We start from the raw sequence: 15,333 nt of genomic DNA, 5'->3' as shown, positions 1-15,333 counted from the left end.
CCATGGAACATCACCAGCGGCTTCAGACCGCATGAACAAGGCCTGATCACACATTTGGGGCACATGATAGGTGGTGCATAAAACCGCCTTATTACCCAGGCTTCTTCCAGCAGCACTCAACTTTGTTCAAGAGAAGTTACAGAAAAAACAAGAGCCATGCATTTTTTTTCAAGTGGAATTTTCACTGGTTTTGCGAACAGATCCACATGAAGCGGTTTATTTCCTACAAGAATTTGGGATTGCAGCACCCCGAATTGGGCCTTAATTCTACTTGCCTTTCACCAGCCTAAACTGGAGCTTCTTTGCAATAGCAAACTGTCATAGTCATAAGCCCCAGATCCTCCCCAACGTTCGAGTCTTTTGTTCCCGGCAGACTGTCCAGCGTATGTGCACGTCTCATCAATCATGTTGCTCCGTTCGTGAATATACAGCACTTCCGAACCCTTTGATTCCAGCCTTACTATTGGATCCTAATATGCCGCAAGCCATGCTTTCCCATGTGCGTCGCTGGACTACAAGAGAATTCCTTGCGCAAGTGATACCAGGTTCATTACACCTCGGAACTGTTCACTGCGTGGCAGGTTGCTGAGCTTGGGCAGAAGTGGGTGTTGTTTTCCTGCCAAAGACCATTGATTAGTAAGAGCAGTTCCTCTTAGAAGACTTCAGAAATGATACAGATCAACAGTGCTTTACTGGAAGCTTGAGCGCAGCTCATCTGCAATATGTTGTGAAGAGGCACCACTTGTGAAGCCTAATTGAAACATCAGTTGCTCTAACCGCTTGAAATTTGTGAGGTAAAGGTATCCAATCTAACAGAAAATGACAGCAAGAATGTGAGGATTAGTTCTTAATACTGAGTAGAACACAAATTACAGCTTAGAATAGAATAATACATAGTAGTAAAGTATCACGCACCAGTGTTTCTAGTGAAGATGCCCGATTGTAGACTGCAATTCCTGCACGCTTTCTGGTGCGAGTTTTGCTGCTAACAATATTCCTCCCCCAACGAAGTATGTCCCTACAAAATGTGATTAATCAAGTAACTCAAAGTGCATCTTGAAGGCTCATTATTGCATAGGCTCAAGGCCCTGGATAATGTGAAGAGAGGCAGCATTTGCCCAAAACCACAAATGATAACTTGTAAATACCATGCTAGCCTTGACAAATGGCAAAATGCTAACAGTCTGTATAACAGTCATACATGTTAAGATTACAGAACAACATTTCCTTATAGAAGTTATTGCAGATAATGTTGCATAAATTATGAGATAAGAATTTTTTGCTTCACCTTTCTTCTTGAGTTAGAAAATCCTCTCCAAGAAGCTTGTTCAACAAAAGATCCTAAAGCAAGGAAAAAGGGCAGTTGTAATGACAAGGTTTTTGAGCAACATATCATTACACATAACAGGCTGTATTTAGAAAGCTGACTGGAAAACAACAAATGGAGTGAATAGTTTTCGGAGTTCTAGAATTCTAACCATATAACCACAAGTTTGTAAATGAAACAACATGTAGGAAAGAAGATACATCAATAATCCATGATACAAATGCTTAACGTTAGTAAATTGTATATTTTACTTTTTACCACATCATAATCACTAATATATGTTGAGTTTGGCCAATAAAAAGAGAAGCAAACCCAGACCTGTGACTCACACTTCACAACATCCATCACACGTTTGTTGTACTCATTGATGCTCAGAGGTGGAAAGAAGAAGTGCCTCCGAGCATAAAGCTATACGCAGAACGAGAAAGAATCAGATCTTCAACAGCAAGCAAGCGTGAACTTGACAACTAAAAACACAGTAATAGTAATCAGCGTGCACATGATTGGCCTGATTCTCACTTCATATATGCAGTCTCCCAAGTAAGCCAATGATGAAGCGCTGTAGAGCGATCGGGGTTTCTTCACCTCTGGTGGCGGTGGCAACCACCATTTCTCAAAGCCCATATATGTGCTCTTCTTTATCCCTCCTGTATCTGTGTATCAACCAAACTAATCGCAGATCAACCTTCAAGCTTATGATGAGGAATGATTGCAAAAGACACACTATCAACAGTTCAACACATTGGATTAGTTAGTTCCCATCATTGTTTTGCTGACGGGGAGTGGCAAATAGCATTTACAATATCTTTCAGTTTTGCAGAGGTGCAAACTTAGGGAGAATCGTTGGAAATGCTAACGATTGTTCAGCAGACTGATGCTAGAGGCATGAGGTTTATTGGGGGACTGAACCAAACAGGGAAGTACCTACAGATCACTCTGTAATCTGACTAGTTCCAGCTTATGGTAAATACACATATGCAGGATAATACAAAGTGCTAGGAAACTGGCCGTTGCTGAGAAGAAGCTGCCCAATGTAAACCTGCACTCAATGGGGACGCTGAAAATTCTGACCATATAAGTTTTTACTACCAGACTGCCCAATTGCTAGAAGTTCATGGATAGAAGCCTGTGCTGATCTAAGCTGGTGCTCCCAGCAGTTACGGGGTTAACCCCCTTGTTTCATGCCTGACTGCCTGTATAACTATTTCTGCTATTACAGTACCTATAAAAAAATCAGCCAATCAACTTATATTCTCTCTTCTCAATGACACAATCCGCCTGTCACACTTACCGTTTCAAACTCAATAGCTCATTAGCATTACTACAGCAGCAGGCAACAGAGAGCGCAAAAGCTTCGGGCGGCCAGGCAAAGCGTCGAGCACATGGTGAGGACACGAGAGAGTACCTTGACCCTCGCTGGAGCGCGCGAAGAGGTCGGCGTGGGTCGGAGGAGGCGGGCGGGCCGGGGTCGTCGGGGTCGCCGGCGGCTTCGGCTTGGCCTTGGAGGGCTTGGGCACGGCCACGGTGGCGGCGCCCGGGTTCATGTCCCAGGCGGCGCAGACGTGGAGGCGTGGGCGGGCGCGGGGGTGGTGCGTAGCCATGGTCATGGTCGCCGCCGCGGTTGCCATTGCTGCTGCTCGCGCTCGCACCGCCGTCGCGAGCAAGGATTCAGGATAACACACGGCCGTGAAGATCTTTTCCCCACTTCACTCCGTGGCACGAGCGGGCCACACCTGCCAGTACGCAGAAACGAATGCGTTTAATAAGCGGGCTGGCGTGTTGTCTAGAATACGTCTTGTGGGCCGCGGCCCGCAGCTCGAGCTCTTGCCTCTTGGACGCAAAGAGGCCGCCATCGATTTCGCTCGCTTCGATTCGATTCACACAGCTTCACCTCCTCCACCGTTGTTTGCTCCTTCTAGAATCTTCGGAGCGAGAGCGCCGCGCCGCTCGACGCACCGAACCGAACCCCACCGGCCATCGCTTCCCAATCCGTGCTGTACCCTCCCGCTCCTAAACCCTAGCCGTCCTCCTCGCCGCCGGCGACCACCGCCATGAGCCGCTTCGACGGCCGCGCCGCGGACCCGGGCTCCTACCGCGACCGCCGCAGGTAATTAACCAACCGCCCCGGTCTCCCCGCCCGCGCGCGCGCTCTAGACCCATGAGCCCTGGCCATGGCAGCGGCGAGCTGATTGTGACTCCGCTTTGTGTTCCAGCGAGGGGGCGTTCGGGGGCGGGTCGAAGGCGTTCGCGGCGCCGAGTAAAGCGGATGCCTCTGCGGCGGCGGAGCTGGATGGGCTGCCGCGGTTCGAGAAGAACTTCTACGTGGAGTCTCCCGCGGTGGCCGGCATGACGGAGGACGAGGTGGAGGTGTACCGCCGCCGCCGGGAGATCACCGTCGAGGGCCGCGATGTGCCCAAGCCGGTGCGCGACTTCCGTGATGTTGGTTTCCCAGGTATGATGCAGTTGTTGTTTCTTCTGCAACTACTCTCAATTAGGTAAATCAGGAGGGGATGCAATTTTGTCCAATGTTTGGCTAGAGCTGAGTGTGGTACCAATTCGAGCCAAACAATGGAAATATAATCTCTTAGTTATGACACCAAGCTGAGAGGGCTTAAACTTATGCTACCACATGAGTAAGATTAGTATTGAAGCAACTTATAATTTCTAGCAAGCCCTAAGAACCTAATAGGGCATTATGTTTAAGTGTGTGCATGCCACACCACAGAAAACATATATAAACAAGGTTATAAAGTGGCATTTCAAGTTGTGTTATCATCACAACTTTTGTTTAGACAGAGTTAGGGGTTGATCACTGCCAATTCCATTGAAATGAATGGTCTACGATTTAGAAGACTTGCAACGAAAATAAGACAGGACTCTGAATTTAAACTTCTGTAGCCTTTGCTAACAACTTACTGCGTGTTCCAATGTCCTTGGACCTTTTGATTTCTGGCACGGTGGCAGCTCACATGTCGGAGCTGATTCTTCAACACAAGGCCCGTTGCCTTTAGGTTCTAATTCTATGTACTAGTGGCAAATGCATTGGTTCTCAGAGCAGTCTGACTTGAGGAAGCACCCGAATTGGATTCTGTGGAAATGGGGAACCTAGCTTGTACTAAATGTAGCATTCATAGTGTTGTAATTAGCTAGTATGACTTCCCTTATCTATATTAGTTAACGTATCAAAGATATGGTACGTCTGAGTTGTCCATGATAGGATCCTTCAAATCAGGCAGCACTCCTTTTGCTTGTAGCAGTTAGTACACTTTTCTGCTGTGCATATTTGCATATTTGTATAATTTAAGGTTGACCTTGGTGGCTTCACTTCCATTCTTCAGAATATGTGTTGCAAGAAATCACAAAAGCTGGCTTTGTGGAACCTACTCCTATCCAATCACAAGGTTGGCCAATGGCACTTAGGGGTCGTGACCTTATTGGCATTGCAGAGACAGGATCAGGGAAAACTCTTGCTTACCTTTTACCTGCCATTGTTCATGTGAATGCTCAGCCTATTCTTGGTGAGAATATGTTGCAATGATGCTTTTTCTTCTCAATCATATTTCGGGAGCATCCTGGCAAAAATTCTTGACTAATATATACATCCGTTGTTGTTGAAGCTCCTGGGGATGGTCCAATCGTCTTGGTGTTAGCTCCTACACGTGAACTTGCTGTTCAGATACAGCAAGAGGCAACCAAATTTGGTGCCTCATCGAAGATAAAATGTACTTGCATCTACGGTGGTGTGCCAAAAGGTCCACAAGTTCGTGATCTTCAAAAAGGTGATATCTCCCTTCCTCTGCATGAAGGAAATTGTTGATCTCTAGGTGAAGCTTTGATTGATTGTAGTCTGCTGTTTGCTTGTGGTCTCCTCCGTGGACATATCACGAAATCTTACTGTAGATGCATGGATGAGGTGTGATTGGGATCTGAAATTGGATGAAAATTTCACTGGATTATATTAATTTTGTGTTATGTTTTTTCATGCCAGGTGTCGAAATTGTTATAGCCACACCAGGACGACTAATTGATATGATAGAATCACATCATACAAACTTGCGAAGGGTTACATATCTTGTTCTAGATGAAGCTGACCGGATGCTAGACATGGGCTTTGAACCTCAGATGAAGAAAATTGTTTCTCAGGTATACCTCTTTCTTTGGCTACTACATGGAATGCTGCATTTCATAATGGTTCCCCTGTCCCTGTAAATGTTCATGCAAACCAACGCCCTGATAGTTATGTTTGCTTTATAATTCAGTATCTTGTGCTAGTTATGTTTGCTTTATAATTCAGTATCTGGTGCTTTTGTCAATATCTGGATAAATGTAGTAGTCTTGCTGGGGGTGTTTGACTAGTTTCAGTTATCTATGGATAAACAATGATTATTGTTCTACGTGATATCAAAACTTCATCTGTTATTACAGATTCGTCCAGATCGCCAAACACTTTACTGGAGTGCTACCTGGCCGAAGGAAGTTGAGCAGCTAGCAAGGAATTTCCTTTTTGACCCATACAAGGTACATCCTATAGCCCACCCAACATTTTGCCTTGCATTTGTCCATTTCTACTGCATGCCGACACAGCTGAATTAATGTGATGCAGGTCACTATTGGTTCTGAAGAGTTGAAGGCTAATCATTCCATTGTGCAGCATGTGGAGATATTATCTGAGAGTCAGAAGTATAACAAGTAGGATTTGCACAACTTTTTTCCATTTCCCACACATCATTCGAATAATGTATTAACCATACTTTTATGTGTATAATAAGGCTGGTTAATCTACTGGAGGATATAATGGATGGCAGCCGAATTTTAATATTTATGGACACCAAGAAGGGATGCGATCAGATTACTAGACAACTTCGGATGGATGGTTGGCCTGCTTTGTCTATCCATGGTGACAAGAGCCAAGCAGAACGAGATTGGGTCCTTTCTGAATTTAAGTCAGGCAAAAGTCCTATTATGACAGCCACTGATGTCGCTGCTAGAGGCTTAGGTATGCAGAACTACTCTTAATGTGATACATGAGTACATGACATGTTTGTGGAGAAACTGATACATATGTATTGTCCATGGGAAACAGATGTCAAGGATGTAAAATATGTCATTAACTATGACTTCCCAGGATCGCTCGAGGATTATGTTCATCGTATTGGTCGAACTGGCAGAGCCGGTGCAAAAGGAACAGCTTACACCTTTTTCACTGCAGCTAATGCCAGATTTGCCAAGGAACTTATCAATATTCTAGAAGAAGCTGGACAAAAGGTCAGCTCTGAATTAGCTGCTATGGGTCGTGGGGCACCACCTCCTTCAGGTATTTTTGCCTTTGGAACAGTCTACTTGTAGTTTTGCCAAATAAAAGTCTGTTATTCCTGAGGTGGTACTGATTCAGTGATCATATGAATGAGTTGGAATATTCACATTTTTGCAGGTTACCGTGATAGATATAGGGGACATGGGGCTGGCCGATCATGGAGTTGACATTGAAATACTTAGTTGAAGCTAAGAGTAATGCTTTACTTTTGTTTGTGGATGGCTATGTTGTTCTGGCTCCCTGAACATTTTGACTAGTATTCAGTAAAGATGGATTCATAAACTCTTGAGTACTAACTTGTCTCAATACTAGAGAAATGGCATAATGTGATGCATTTAATTTCATTGATTTCTTCCATAGTTTTCAGACTGACAGCATGGCCTCTTAGTTTTTTTCTCTCTCTGTCAGCATATAACCTCTTTGTTTTCTATTAAAGAACACAAAGCGAACACGCATGTAGTGTGGTGGGTTGGCATGCTGTGGGCAACCAATCAGTCGGGGGTTCAAAACCCTGGTCTCGCATGCAGGTGCGCAAACTTGCGCAGTGGTGGATGTGCCCATTAGTGGCCATCCTCGTCAGGATTAATGCTCAGACATTGCAAAAAAAAAAAAAGAATCGCCTTTGCGGGCAAAGCCAGTGTTTGGGGGTCTTCTCGACCGGAAGAAGGTTGAGGCGTTGAGCTGCTTCTTTAAAAAAGGTCGTGGGGGTAGTCTTACCCTGACTAGTCGAGTTTTTTTATTGAAGAACACAAATAAAATTGGATTGAAGCTTTTATCTGTGGTAAAAATTTATTGTAAGACTATGTAGTATTGTGGTTTTGCAATGGTGATCAGTTTAACACTATGTAGTTTTGCAATGAAATATCTTTGATCCACATTTTTTATCTTTTTCTTCCACCTCCATTTTCTTTATATATTGTGTTTGTCAGATCTCAGATGGAACGGTTTCCAGGCTCTATAGAATTTCACCCATTTCTGTGAGTCAACTTGACAGGCCATGCACACCATAATGGGATAATACTTCTTGTATGTTGTCTGGTATAGCAAGTAGGGTATGTTATGGTCACATCTTCTATGAAGATGTTCTGAAGGGTTATTCTTTGGTCTCCATGAAATATGTTGTGGCCATGAACATGCTTCCTGCTGGACTGCCAACTGCCATACAGGTCGTGTGATATTTGCTGGCTGCCCAGCATAGGATGATTTTGATATGCATCTACTAGTATACCACGCAAGATCTAAAGATCCTTGTCAGCTAGGACGGGGAACTTCAGAGGGACAGAAATTGTCTCTTATCTACATCTACCTCTTGTGCGTAGTTTTTCTTTTTTTTACTTCAATGCAACATAAGTCAATGTTCATATCTGAAGTTGCAGTCTGAAATTAATAGCTCTGTTGTGGCATGCCTTTGTAGTGGTTGCTATTGACATATCAACATCTTGCTTAGTACGGTCTTCAGCTTCCTGCCAGCTTTTGCTGTACTGTAAGTACTGACCCGAGAGCAAGTGGTAAACAAGGATCTGGCAGAAGATGGATTTGTGGTCATCGCTGCTGTTGTGCATCTTATACATCTGTCAATTGGAGCTATCTGCCATGCTCGCTGAAAACTGAATTTTGTCTATATTACGTGACTCATTCAATGGTTGGTTGCAATGTGGGTCCATGGATGATTGTTTGGAACCTGTCTGCATGATTTCATAAATCTTATCACCATGTTTTGTTAATTGGATGATACCATTTGTTTACATTCGTCTTGTTGTATTAAACAAATTTTGCCACACCTCTTATCACCCCAAAAGAGTTGATTTTTGTAGATGGCTTGTTGCATATCCTGTGTTGTTGATTGATTGTCTCCTATATTCTGTGTGCAATCTGGAATTTTCCTTGCTCGTCTTCATTTCGTCCTTCCTCGCTGGTGTTTACATTTACTTTTGGACAAACTCGAGTTTTTTTTGTAGGTCATTGAATGTGATCTGGTGTTTACATGATGGACTAACCCTAGAATTTTTAATCTTCAATCTGCCAGGCCTGCATATGTTTACCGGGTAATCGTCCTTTGAACCTGCAATGCAGGTTTTGGCTTACCCTTGTTCTTCAGTACATTGTGAATTTGTGAAGTACTAGTGTAAACACAGAGGCTCCATCTGCTGTTCACCCTGATGTTGCGCACAAGCTAATTTGCCAGTGATCTAGCTTAAGCTTTTTTCGGGTATTATGTTGCTCCGTTGGCACTCTAACATTGCATATTCGTCTTGGATCAAAATGGGAATGGGCCGGCCCGGACAACCTGGCCCTATGGCCTCAGGGCCTATTTCTGAGGTCACGGGCCGACCCAATCCATCATTTGCATATGGCCTCGTTGGCTCAACGGGCATGATGGGTTGGTCCATTCAGACATACCAGATGCTGAATATTACAGTAATAATCATTCAATGAAGATGACAGTGACACATAATAACATTCAATTCAGTTGTTAATCATCAGCAGCAAAAATTATTACAGCAACAATCAGGATGATTAACAACAATATTACAGTAAAGCAGTAAAGTAATAACATTTCATTCAGTTTTTTCACTACTTTACTGCTGGATGTTACTGAATCGCCTGCTGGATGGATGTTACTGAATCAAGCAACTCCTCACCTCCTGCTCTATGAGCTTGCCTCCGCAGCCTCCTCACCTGCATGTTCATTATTACATCGATTAGAGAGCCAAACAGGAGTCACCGAGGCAGCTCTGAACCAAACATAAGGAATTTACTACAGCATAAATGATGTTGGCTAAGGCAATGTGAGGCAATTGAACAGATCAACCCACATGGACTAATCATCATTGCATCAATATATGGACTAGTCCACCGACATGGACTAAACAAACAATACATAAATGGAGTTATATGTGCATACAGCAAACCAATCAGTGTAACCAAGAGCAAGCTAGACTCTACAAAAACCATACCTTCCAAAGCCGAGATGATGTTATGAATCGAATCCATACGGTGCTGAGTATTAGCTGCACAAATCAAGAGAAGATTTTATGACTTTGTTAACTTAAAGCATTAGTGAGAAATACAAACAACATGTCTCTTATGAATGTACCTCATGAATGCACTTGTGGTTCTTATCCAATTTCGTAGGTACACTAGAGTTTCAACGGTATCCTCAGTCATTCGATTTCGAAAATCTAGTAGTACTCTTGACCCGTCCTGAATGCATGCAGATTCTGATGCAATGATAGAAGCCGGAACAGCCAATATATGTCTCGCCATACGACTCAACGAGGGTATTCAGCTGAGCTCATCTGCCATCGTGCAAGAAAATTGAACTGTTTACTTCAACGAATTGGTACCTGACAGATATATTTCAGCCTCTATGGAAGGCCCTTGGAATGTTTGAGACCATCTTAGCTCTGTTGGCACCCGATCTCGATCGCCTGGGATTGCTCCCGGAAATGAAAGCCTAGCATTTTTCCGAGAAAGGGGTGGGGGGGGGGGGGGGGGGTGTTTTCGTTGCATTTTTTTGTGTGGGGGACAAAGAGCAAACACGCTCACGGCCCGTTGCTATAATCTGATGACAGATTTCTCATTAAAAAACAGTCGAATCAAGTTTCAAAAGAACAGTCGGATAGCCGTCCGATTATTCCCATGCCCAAACTTACTTTAGCCCGTCACGTAAAAAAGAAACTTATCTTTTAAAAATATTAAATAAAATTTACTTAATTTTTTTTTCATATATGGATGCTAATTCGCGAGATAAATTTAACGAGTCCAATTAATCTAAAATTTTGCAACAGTGATACTACAGTAACCATCCGATAATTATGGATTAATATACCTCATTAGATTTGCCTCGCGCATTAGTCTAAGAGTTCTGCAATTAATTTTATAATTAAACTTTATTTAATACTTTTAAATCATAAAATTTTTCCGACGGGCCAAAGTTTAGCTCTCATGCAACAAACACCCACTAAATCGAGTTTAATTTCTGACGTAATGTTCATCTGCTATTGTCACTGACATGTGGGTCTGGGCCCACATGCCAGTGAGCTAATGTCATTGGCCCTCCTGCAGAGGAGTCTCGTCCCTACCGTCCGCCGCCAGGCGCCAGCACCGCAGCACGCCTCCGCCTCCTTCCCGCTTGCAGCTTCTCCTCCGCTTCTTCTTGGCCGTCCCCGGCGCCGGCGAGGTCCTTCACCGGCAACCCCCCCCCCTTCTGCGCGCTTCATTTTTCTCGTTGCCAGGCTCCGCCGCCACACAACCGAAGCGGCGGCGATGGGAGGAGAGGCCACAAGTGCCGGCGGCGGGGGTTTCCGCGCGCGGATGGAGCACTACCTGTACAGTGGAGAGAAGAAGCACGTGGTCGCCGGCATCGCCATCTTCGCTGCCGTCTTCGGCGTCCCGTGGTACTTCATGACCCGAGGTGAGTCAGACCCTTCCCCCACTGCCCTAAAACCCTAACCCTATTCCATTCCCCCTCCCGGTGTTACGGTGAGCTCCTCCGAATTTGAATTATTTGTTAGTTTCTCTTCTGCTAGAATTCTATCCTGCACTTCTATGTGATGCGCGGCTTCATGACAAGGCATTACAATTCCGCCTTTCGGGCTTAGCTCGATTTGTATTGTTCTTGGCTAATCTCTGATTCTTCGAATGGATCTGCACTCTCCAGGGTAATAAGATCTACGATTTTGTTCCCTGAGGCGGTAATGCCATTTATCTTTTACGAGCAGATCGAAAGGGGTTGTATCGAGGGTTCAACATAGAGATTCGTTTGCACTTGTTTAATTAATTTGATTGCATTCTTTTGGAACCTGTAAATGAAGTTATGTTTAGATTTTCAGCCTGTTTAGGTGCTCGAGGGTTTGGGGTTTTGTTCATTAGCTCCGTGTTTGGGCAATTATTCAGAACAAGAAATGCATAAGCCATCGGCTCGCGCGTGTGTGATTCCTAAACAAACTTTTCATGGTTGGTATGCAAAATCATAAGCTTAAAGAGCAGCATGCATTTATCTCCAGTGTGAGGAGGCAGAGCTTGCAATATTATTTGTACTGAAGAATAAGAAAATTGCAATATTATTTGACAAGGGTGACCCAAAACCAGTTTGGTTTCATGCCTGGGAGGTCGACCATGGAGGCGATTTTCCTAGTGCGACAGTTGATGGGGAGATATAGAGAGGAGAAGAAGGACTTACACATGGTCTTTATTAACCTAGAGAAGGCGTATGACAAAGTACCGAGAGACGTTACGTGGTGGGCCTTGGAAAAACACAAAGTCCCAACTAAATATATTACCCTCATCAAGGATATGTACAAGGATGCGATGACTTGTGTTCGAACATGTGGTGGCGATACCAGTGACTTTCCAATTAAAATAGGACTACATCAGGGGTCAGCATTGAGCCCTTATCTATTTGCTTTGGTGATGGATGAGGTCATAAGGGACATACAGGGTGATATCCCTTGGTGTATGCTCTTTGCTGATGATGTGGTGCTAGTTGACGAGAGTAGGGCAGGGGTTAATATGAAGTTAGAGCTGTGGAGACACACGTTAGAGTCGAGGGGGTTCAAACTGAGTAGGACCAAGACCGAGTATATGATGTGCGACTTTAGCCAGACTAGGCATGAGGATGGGGACGTTAGCCTCGAAGGTCAAGTGGTGGCCAAGAAGGATACTTTTCGGTATCTAGAATCAATGCTTCAAAAAGATGGAGACATTGATGAAGATGTTAGGCATAGAATTTCAGCCGGTTGGTTGAAGTGGCGGCAGGCTTCTGGCGTCCTCTGTGACAAGAAGGTGGCACAGAGGCTAAAAGGTAAGTTCTATAGGACGGCGATTCGCCCGGCGATGCTATACGGTGCTGAATGTTGGCCTACAAAAAGGCGACATGTCCAGCAACTGAGTGTAGCAGAGATGCGTATGCCGCGTTGGTTCTGCGGGCATACAAGAAGGGATAGAGTCCGGAACGAAGAGATTCGAGATAGGGTCGGGGTGGCACCTATTGAGGAGAAGTTGATTCAACATCGGTTGAGATGGTTTGGACATGTACAACGGAGGCCTCCCGAGGCGCCGGTGCGTAGTGGAGTTTTAAAGCGGGGCGATAATGTAAAGAGAGGTAGAGGTAGACCTAGACTAACTTGGGACGAGACGGTTAAGAGAGACCTTAAGGAGTGGAATATCGCTAAGGAATTAGCTATGGATAGGAGCGCTTGGAGATTAACAATTAACGTACCTGAACCGTGACCTTTGTTACTTTTTGTTTAACCCCTAACTCTTCCTTTTGGCTTGTGCCCTTTTTTGTGTTTCTTATTCTTGTGTTCCTTTTGGCTTGTGCCCTTTTGTGTTTCTTATTCTTATTTTCTGTGGGTTTCATCTCTAACCTACCCCAACTTGCTTGGGACAAAAGACTAAGTTGTTGTTGTTGTTGTTGTAAAATTGGATAGTCAATCTCAATATGTACCCTTATATTTGTTGACATAGAAGTTGTGTTTTGCATTTTAGTTTGCTAACTTGAAAAGACAGTGGATCTCTTTAGCTTCAATGAGACAATTTAGTGTAATAAATGTAGTCTGAACTATGCCTTGCCTAATTCTTCCATCATGATACTTATGTGGTTTTGGAGGCTCATATTTGGCGTTTTAGTGAACTAGACTGCCATTGAAATGCATCACCGTTTATTGAAATCCTAGCCCTTCAACAGTATCTCTCTGCATATGTTTGGCTTCCAAAACAGTAAGCACTTACATATGGTTCTCGTGGACTTAAGGGAAGCATGTAGCCGGCTGCACAGATTTCCCCATTCCTTCACTGCATCACCACTTCCCATCGTCCCCAAGGCAGCAGCACCACACTTTCGATCCCCATTCATGCTTTGCTGCAGCAACACCTCCAGTCTCTTGTTATCCCCTCCTAGTATCTGAGAACCTTTAGCTGGAGATGACGACCCCGTGGCAACAGGATGATGGTCCAGCCTAAAACAGGACATCAACCCTGTGCGACCCCGACTCTTGTATTGGTATGACAGTCTATAGATTAAGGTGAACTTTGTTAAGATCATGTTGCACAAGTCTTAGATATCCTAGTAAGTAAATCTTTTTTGTTAAACTTAGTACTGCAAAACTGTTGAGTACCTTAGTTCAAAATTGGATAATTATGCCAAACTTGTAGCTTGTGAAAGAGAAGCCCAAAAGGCATGGCTTGTGAAAGATACTTCCAAATGGCATGGCTTGTAAAGGCCAAATGCCCAGATGGCACTGTGCTTAGAGGAGAAATGCACAGCCTTTGCTTTCAAGTAATTCGGATGAATCCCTTCTTGAACAAGGCCTAGCAAAGTTGAACTAACAGATAAGCTGATAGATATGCGACTAACTTGCTCGTCTAAGAAGTATCCCAATGCAGCAGCTCATCTCCATATGGTTTTGTCTCACTTATCTTGTTCCTGACTTGAACGTGAACACTCAAATATGACTACTGTGTGCTCTGGTCTGGCTGGGCCTATTCACATTAAAAATGATTCGCTGCATTCTGGATTATCTGGATCATAGTATATTCAATGACTGACTGGAGATTGATGTTGGATGTCTTGGTGATACCGTTTACCTGTTCTATGTAATGTATATCTAAAGTTGGTTCCATCAAAGTTGGTACCGTCATATTTTAATGGCATTCCTGAGTTATTGAGATATGGCAAATCCCATAAAACGAAGAACAAAAAACAATTTTTATGTTGGGTGGGTGGTTTCTGCTTGAGTTTCTTGTATAAGCAAGGCACTGGTTAAATATGTCCTAAAGTGTGTGATCTATTCATTGTAGGAGCAAAGCATGAATCTCACCAAGATTACATGGAAAGGGCTAACAAGGCGAGGTCAGAGAGGCTTTCTTCTGGACAGCCATCGGCAATGAAAGAATGAAGTAGTAGTGCCTATTCTGGCCCCTGACGTCTAGAGCTCAGCATACTCAGTTTTGTTTGTAATCAGAGGATTTTGGTCTGTTGTGAAATAAGCAGACATCTCCCTTATCTTGCTAGATATGGAAACCTTGTATTGGTGTAATATGTTACCAGAAAATTTGTCTACTGGAGCCTATGTTTCCGTTTGTGCTACTCGCGAGGGCATGACCCGTACAGAAGTCTTGCAATATTTTCTACCTGTTGCGTAGTATTTCAGCTATTTTCTAGATATCTTTTAATCTTTTATTCAGAGCTTGTAAACTCTTTTCACAAGCTGTAGTTATTTTTATGTGATTTCTTCTGTCCTAAAATATCTCAATTACTTTTTCTTTTAAGTGAGTTTTTTTTTCTTATTTCCCCCTTTTTTTTTTTTGCTCAGGGCCAAAACTAAACAGAACTGAAAATCGAGGGGCACAAACTGAACCGTATTAGAGTTATGGTCAAAATGAAACAAACAGAAGAATCGAGGGGCGAAATGGTCTTGTTCCAAGGAAGAAGAAAACGCCAGCAATGGATCCGTTCATCCCCTATGTACTGGCTGCAGATATTTCGTTGCTCTGTTGGTTCTGTATTGCCCACGTCGCCCATCACGGGCTTTTTACATTTTTACCATTATAACGATTGCCACTCATCCGAAAACCATATCGCTCCTATATATCTGCCACTTGGAATTGTCATTCTTGCCTAGCGGACGTCCAGTTAGCGTGGGGATGCGAAAAAACGAAGCTGCCCCTCCCCTGCTCCCCCCCCCCC

General features: G+C 43.8%; 3 protein-coding genes across 4 annotated transcripts; 2 read left to right on the top strand and 1 right to left on the bottom strand.

The window, feature by feature from the left end:
- Positions 1-129: 129 nt before the first annotated feature.
- LOC112893274 (mini-ribonuclease 3-like) lies at positions 130-3,058 on the bottom strand. 2 transcript variants are annotated; one of them, XM_025960508.1, is made up of 7 exons: positions 2,733-3,058; positions 1,847-1,980; positions 1,646-1,735; positions 1,289-1,341; positions 916-1,018; positions 694-809; positions 130-616 (listed from the first exon to the last, which is right to left on the bottom strand). In XM_025960508.1, the coding sequence occupies exons 1-7, from the start codon at positions 2,953-2,955 to the stop codon at positions 568-570; spliced, it is 768 nt and encodes a 255-aa protein (XP_025816293.1). In that variant the 5' UTR covers positions 2,956-3,058; the 3' UTR covers positions 130-567. The 2 variants fall into 2 exon arrangements, with proteins under 2 accessions (XP_025816293.1, XP_025816294.1); XM_025960509.1 differs by having other exon boundaries at positions 1,847-1,996; positions 2,733-2,849.
- A 74-nt stretch (positions 3,059-3,132) lies between these two features.
- On the top strand, positions 3,133-6,985 carry LOC112893271 (DEAD-box ATP-dependent RNA helicase 20). Its single transcript, XM_025960505.1, has 10 exons — positions 3,133-3,434; positions 3,541-3,779; positions 4,666-4,845; positions 4,945-5,106; positions 5,316-5,470; positions 5,753-5,845; positions 5,931-6,016; positions 6,097-6,323; positions 6,411-6,641; positions 6,759-6,985. The coding sequence occupies exons 1-10, from the start codon at positions 3,379-3,381 to the stop codon at positions 6,806-6,808; spliced, it is 1,479 nt and encodes a 492-aa protein (XP_025816290.1). The 5' UTR covers positions 3,133-3,378; the 3' UTR covers positions 6,809-6,985.
- A 3,719-nt stretch (positions 6,986-10,704) lies between these two features.
- Positions 10,705-14,800, top strand: LOC112893278. The gene is made up of 2 exons (XM_025960513.1): positions 10,705-11,058; positions 14,445-14,800. Exons 1-2 carry the CDS (start codon positions 10,911-10,913, stop codon positions 14,540-14,542), a joined length of 246 nt encoding a protein of 81 aa, XP_025816298.1. The 5' UTR covers positions 10,705-10,910; the 3' UTR covers positions 14,543-14,800.
- The last annotated feature ends 533 nt before the right edge of the window (positions 14,801-15,333 follow it).

Source organism: Panicum hallii, chromosome 5 (assembly GCF_002211085.1).
Source record: "Panicum hallii strain FIL2 chromosome 5, PHallii_v3.1, whole genome shotgun sequence".
In the NCBI taxonomy this organism is placed as follows: Eukaryota; Viridiplantae; Streptophyta; class Magnoliopsida; order Poales; family Poaceae; genus Panicum; species Panicum hallii.
This window is presented reverse-complemented; position numbering and strand designations above follow the sequence as displayed.

Excerpts from the sequence above, each read along its gene's own strand:
- LOC112893274 (XM_025960508.1), bottom strand. The coding sequence starts at position 2,955 with ATGGCAACCGCGGCGGCGACCATGACCATGGCTACGCACCACCCCCGC. Across the intron at positions 1,981-2,732 it reads GCGCTCCAGCGAGGGTCAAG|ATACAGGAGGGATAAAGAAG; the intron begins GTACTCTCTCGT and ends GTTGATACACAG. Across the intron at positions 617-693 it reads GAGCTGCGCTCAAGCTTCCA|GAAAACAACACCCACTTCTG; the intron begins GTAAAGCACTGT and ends GGTCTTTGGCAG.
- LOC112893271 (XM_025960505.1), top strand. The coding sequence starts at position 3,379 with ATGAGCCGCTTCGACGGCCGCGCCGCGGACCCGGGCTCCTACCGCGAC. Across the intron at positions 3,780-4,665 it reads CCGTGATGTTGGTTTCCCAG|AATATGTGTTGCAAGAAATC; the intron begins GTATGATGCAGT and ends TCCATTCTTCAG. Across the intron at positions 6,017-6,096 it reads GAGAGTCAGAAGTATAACAA|GCTGGTTAATCTACTGGAGG; the intron begins GTAGGATTTGCA and ends GTGTATAATAAG.
- LOC112893278 (XM_025960513.1), top strand. The coding sequence starts at position 10,911 with ATGGGAGGAGAGGCCACAAGTGCCGGCGGCGGGGGTTTCCGCGCGCGG. Across the intron at positions 11,059-14,444 it reads GTGGTACTTCATGACCCGAG|GAGCAAAGCATGAATCTCAC; the intron begins GTGAGTCAGACC and ends TATTCATTGTAG.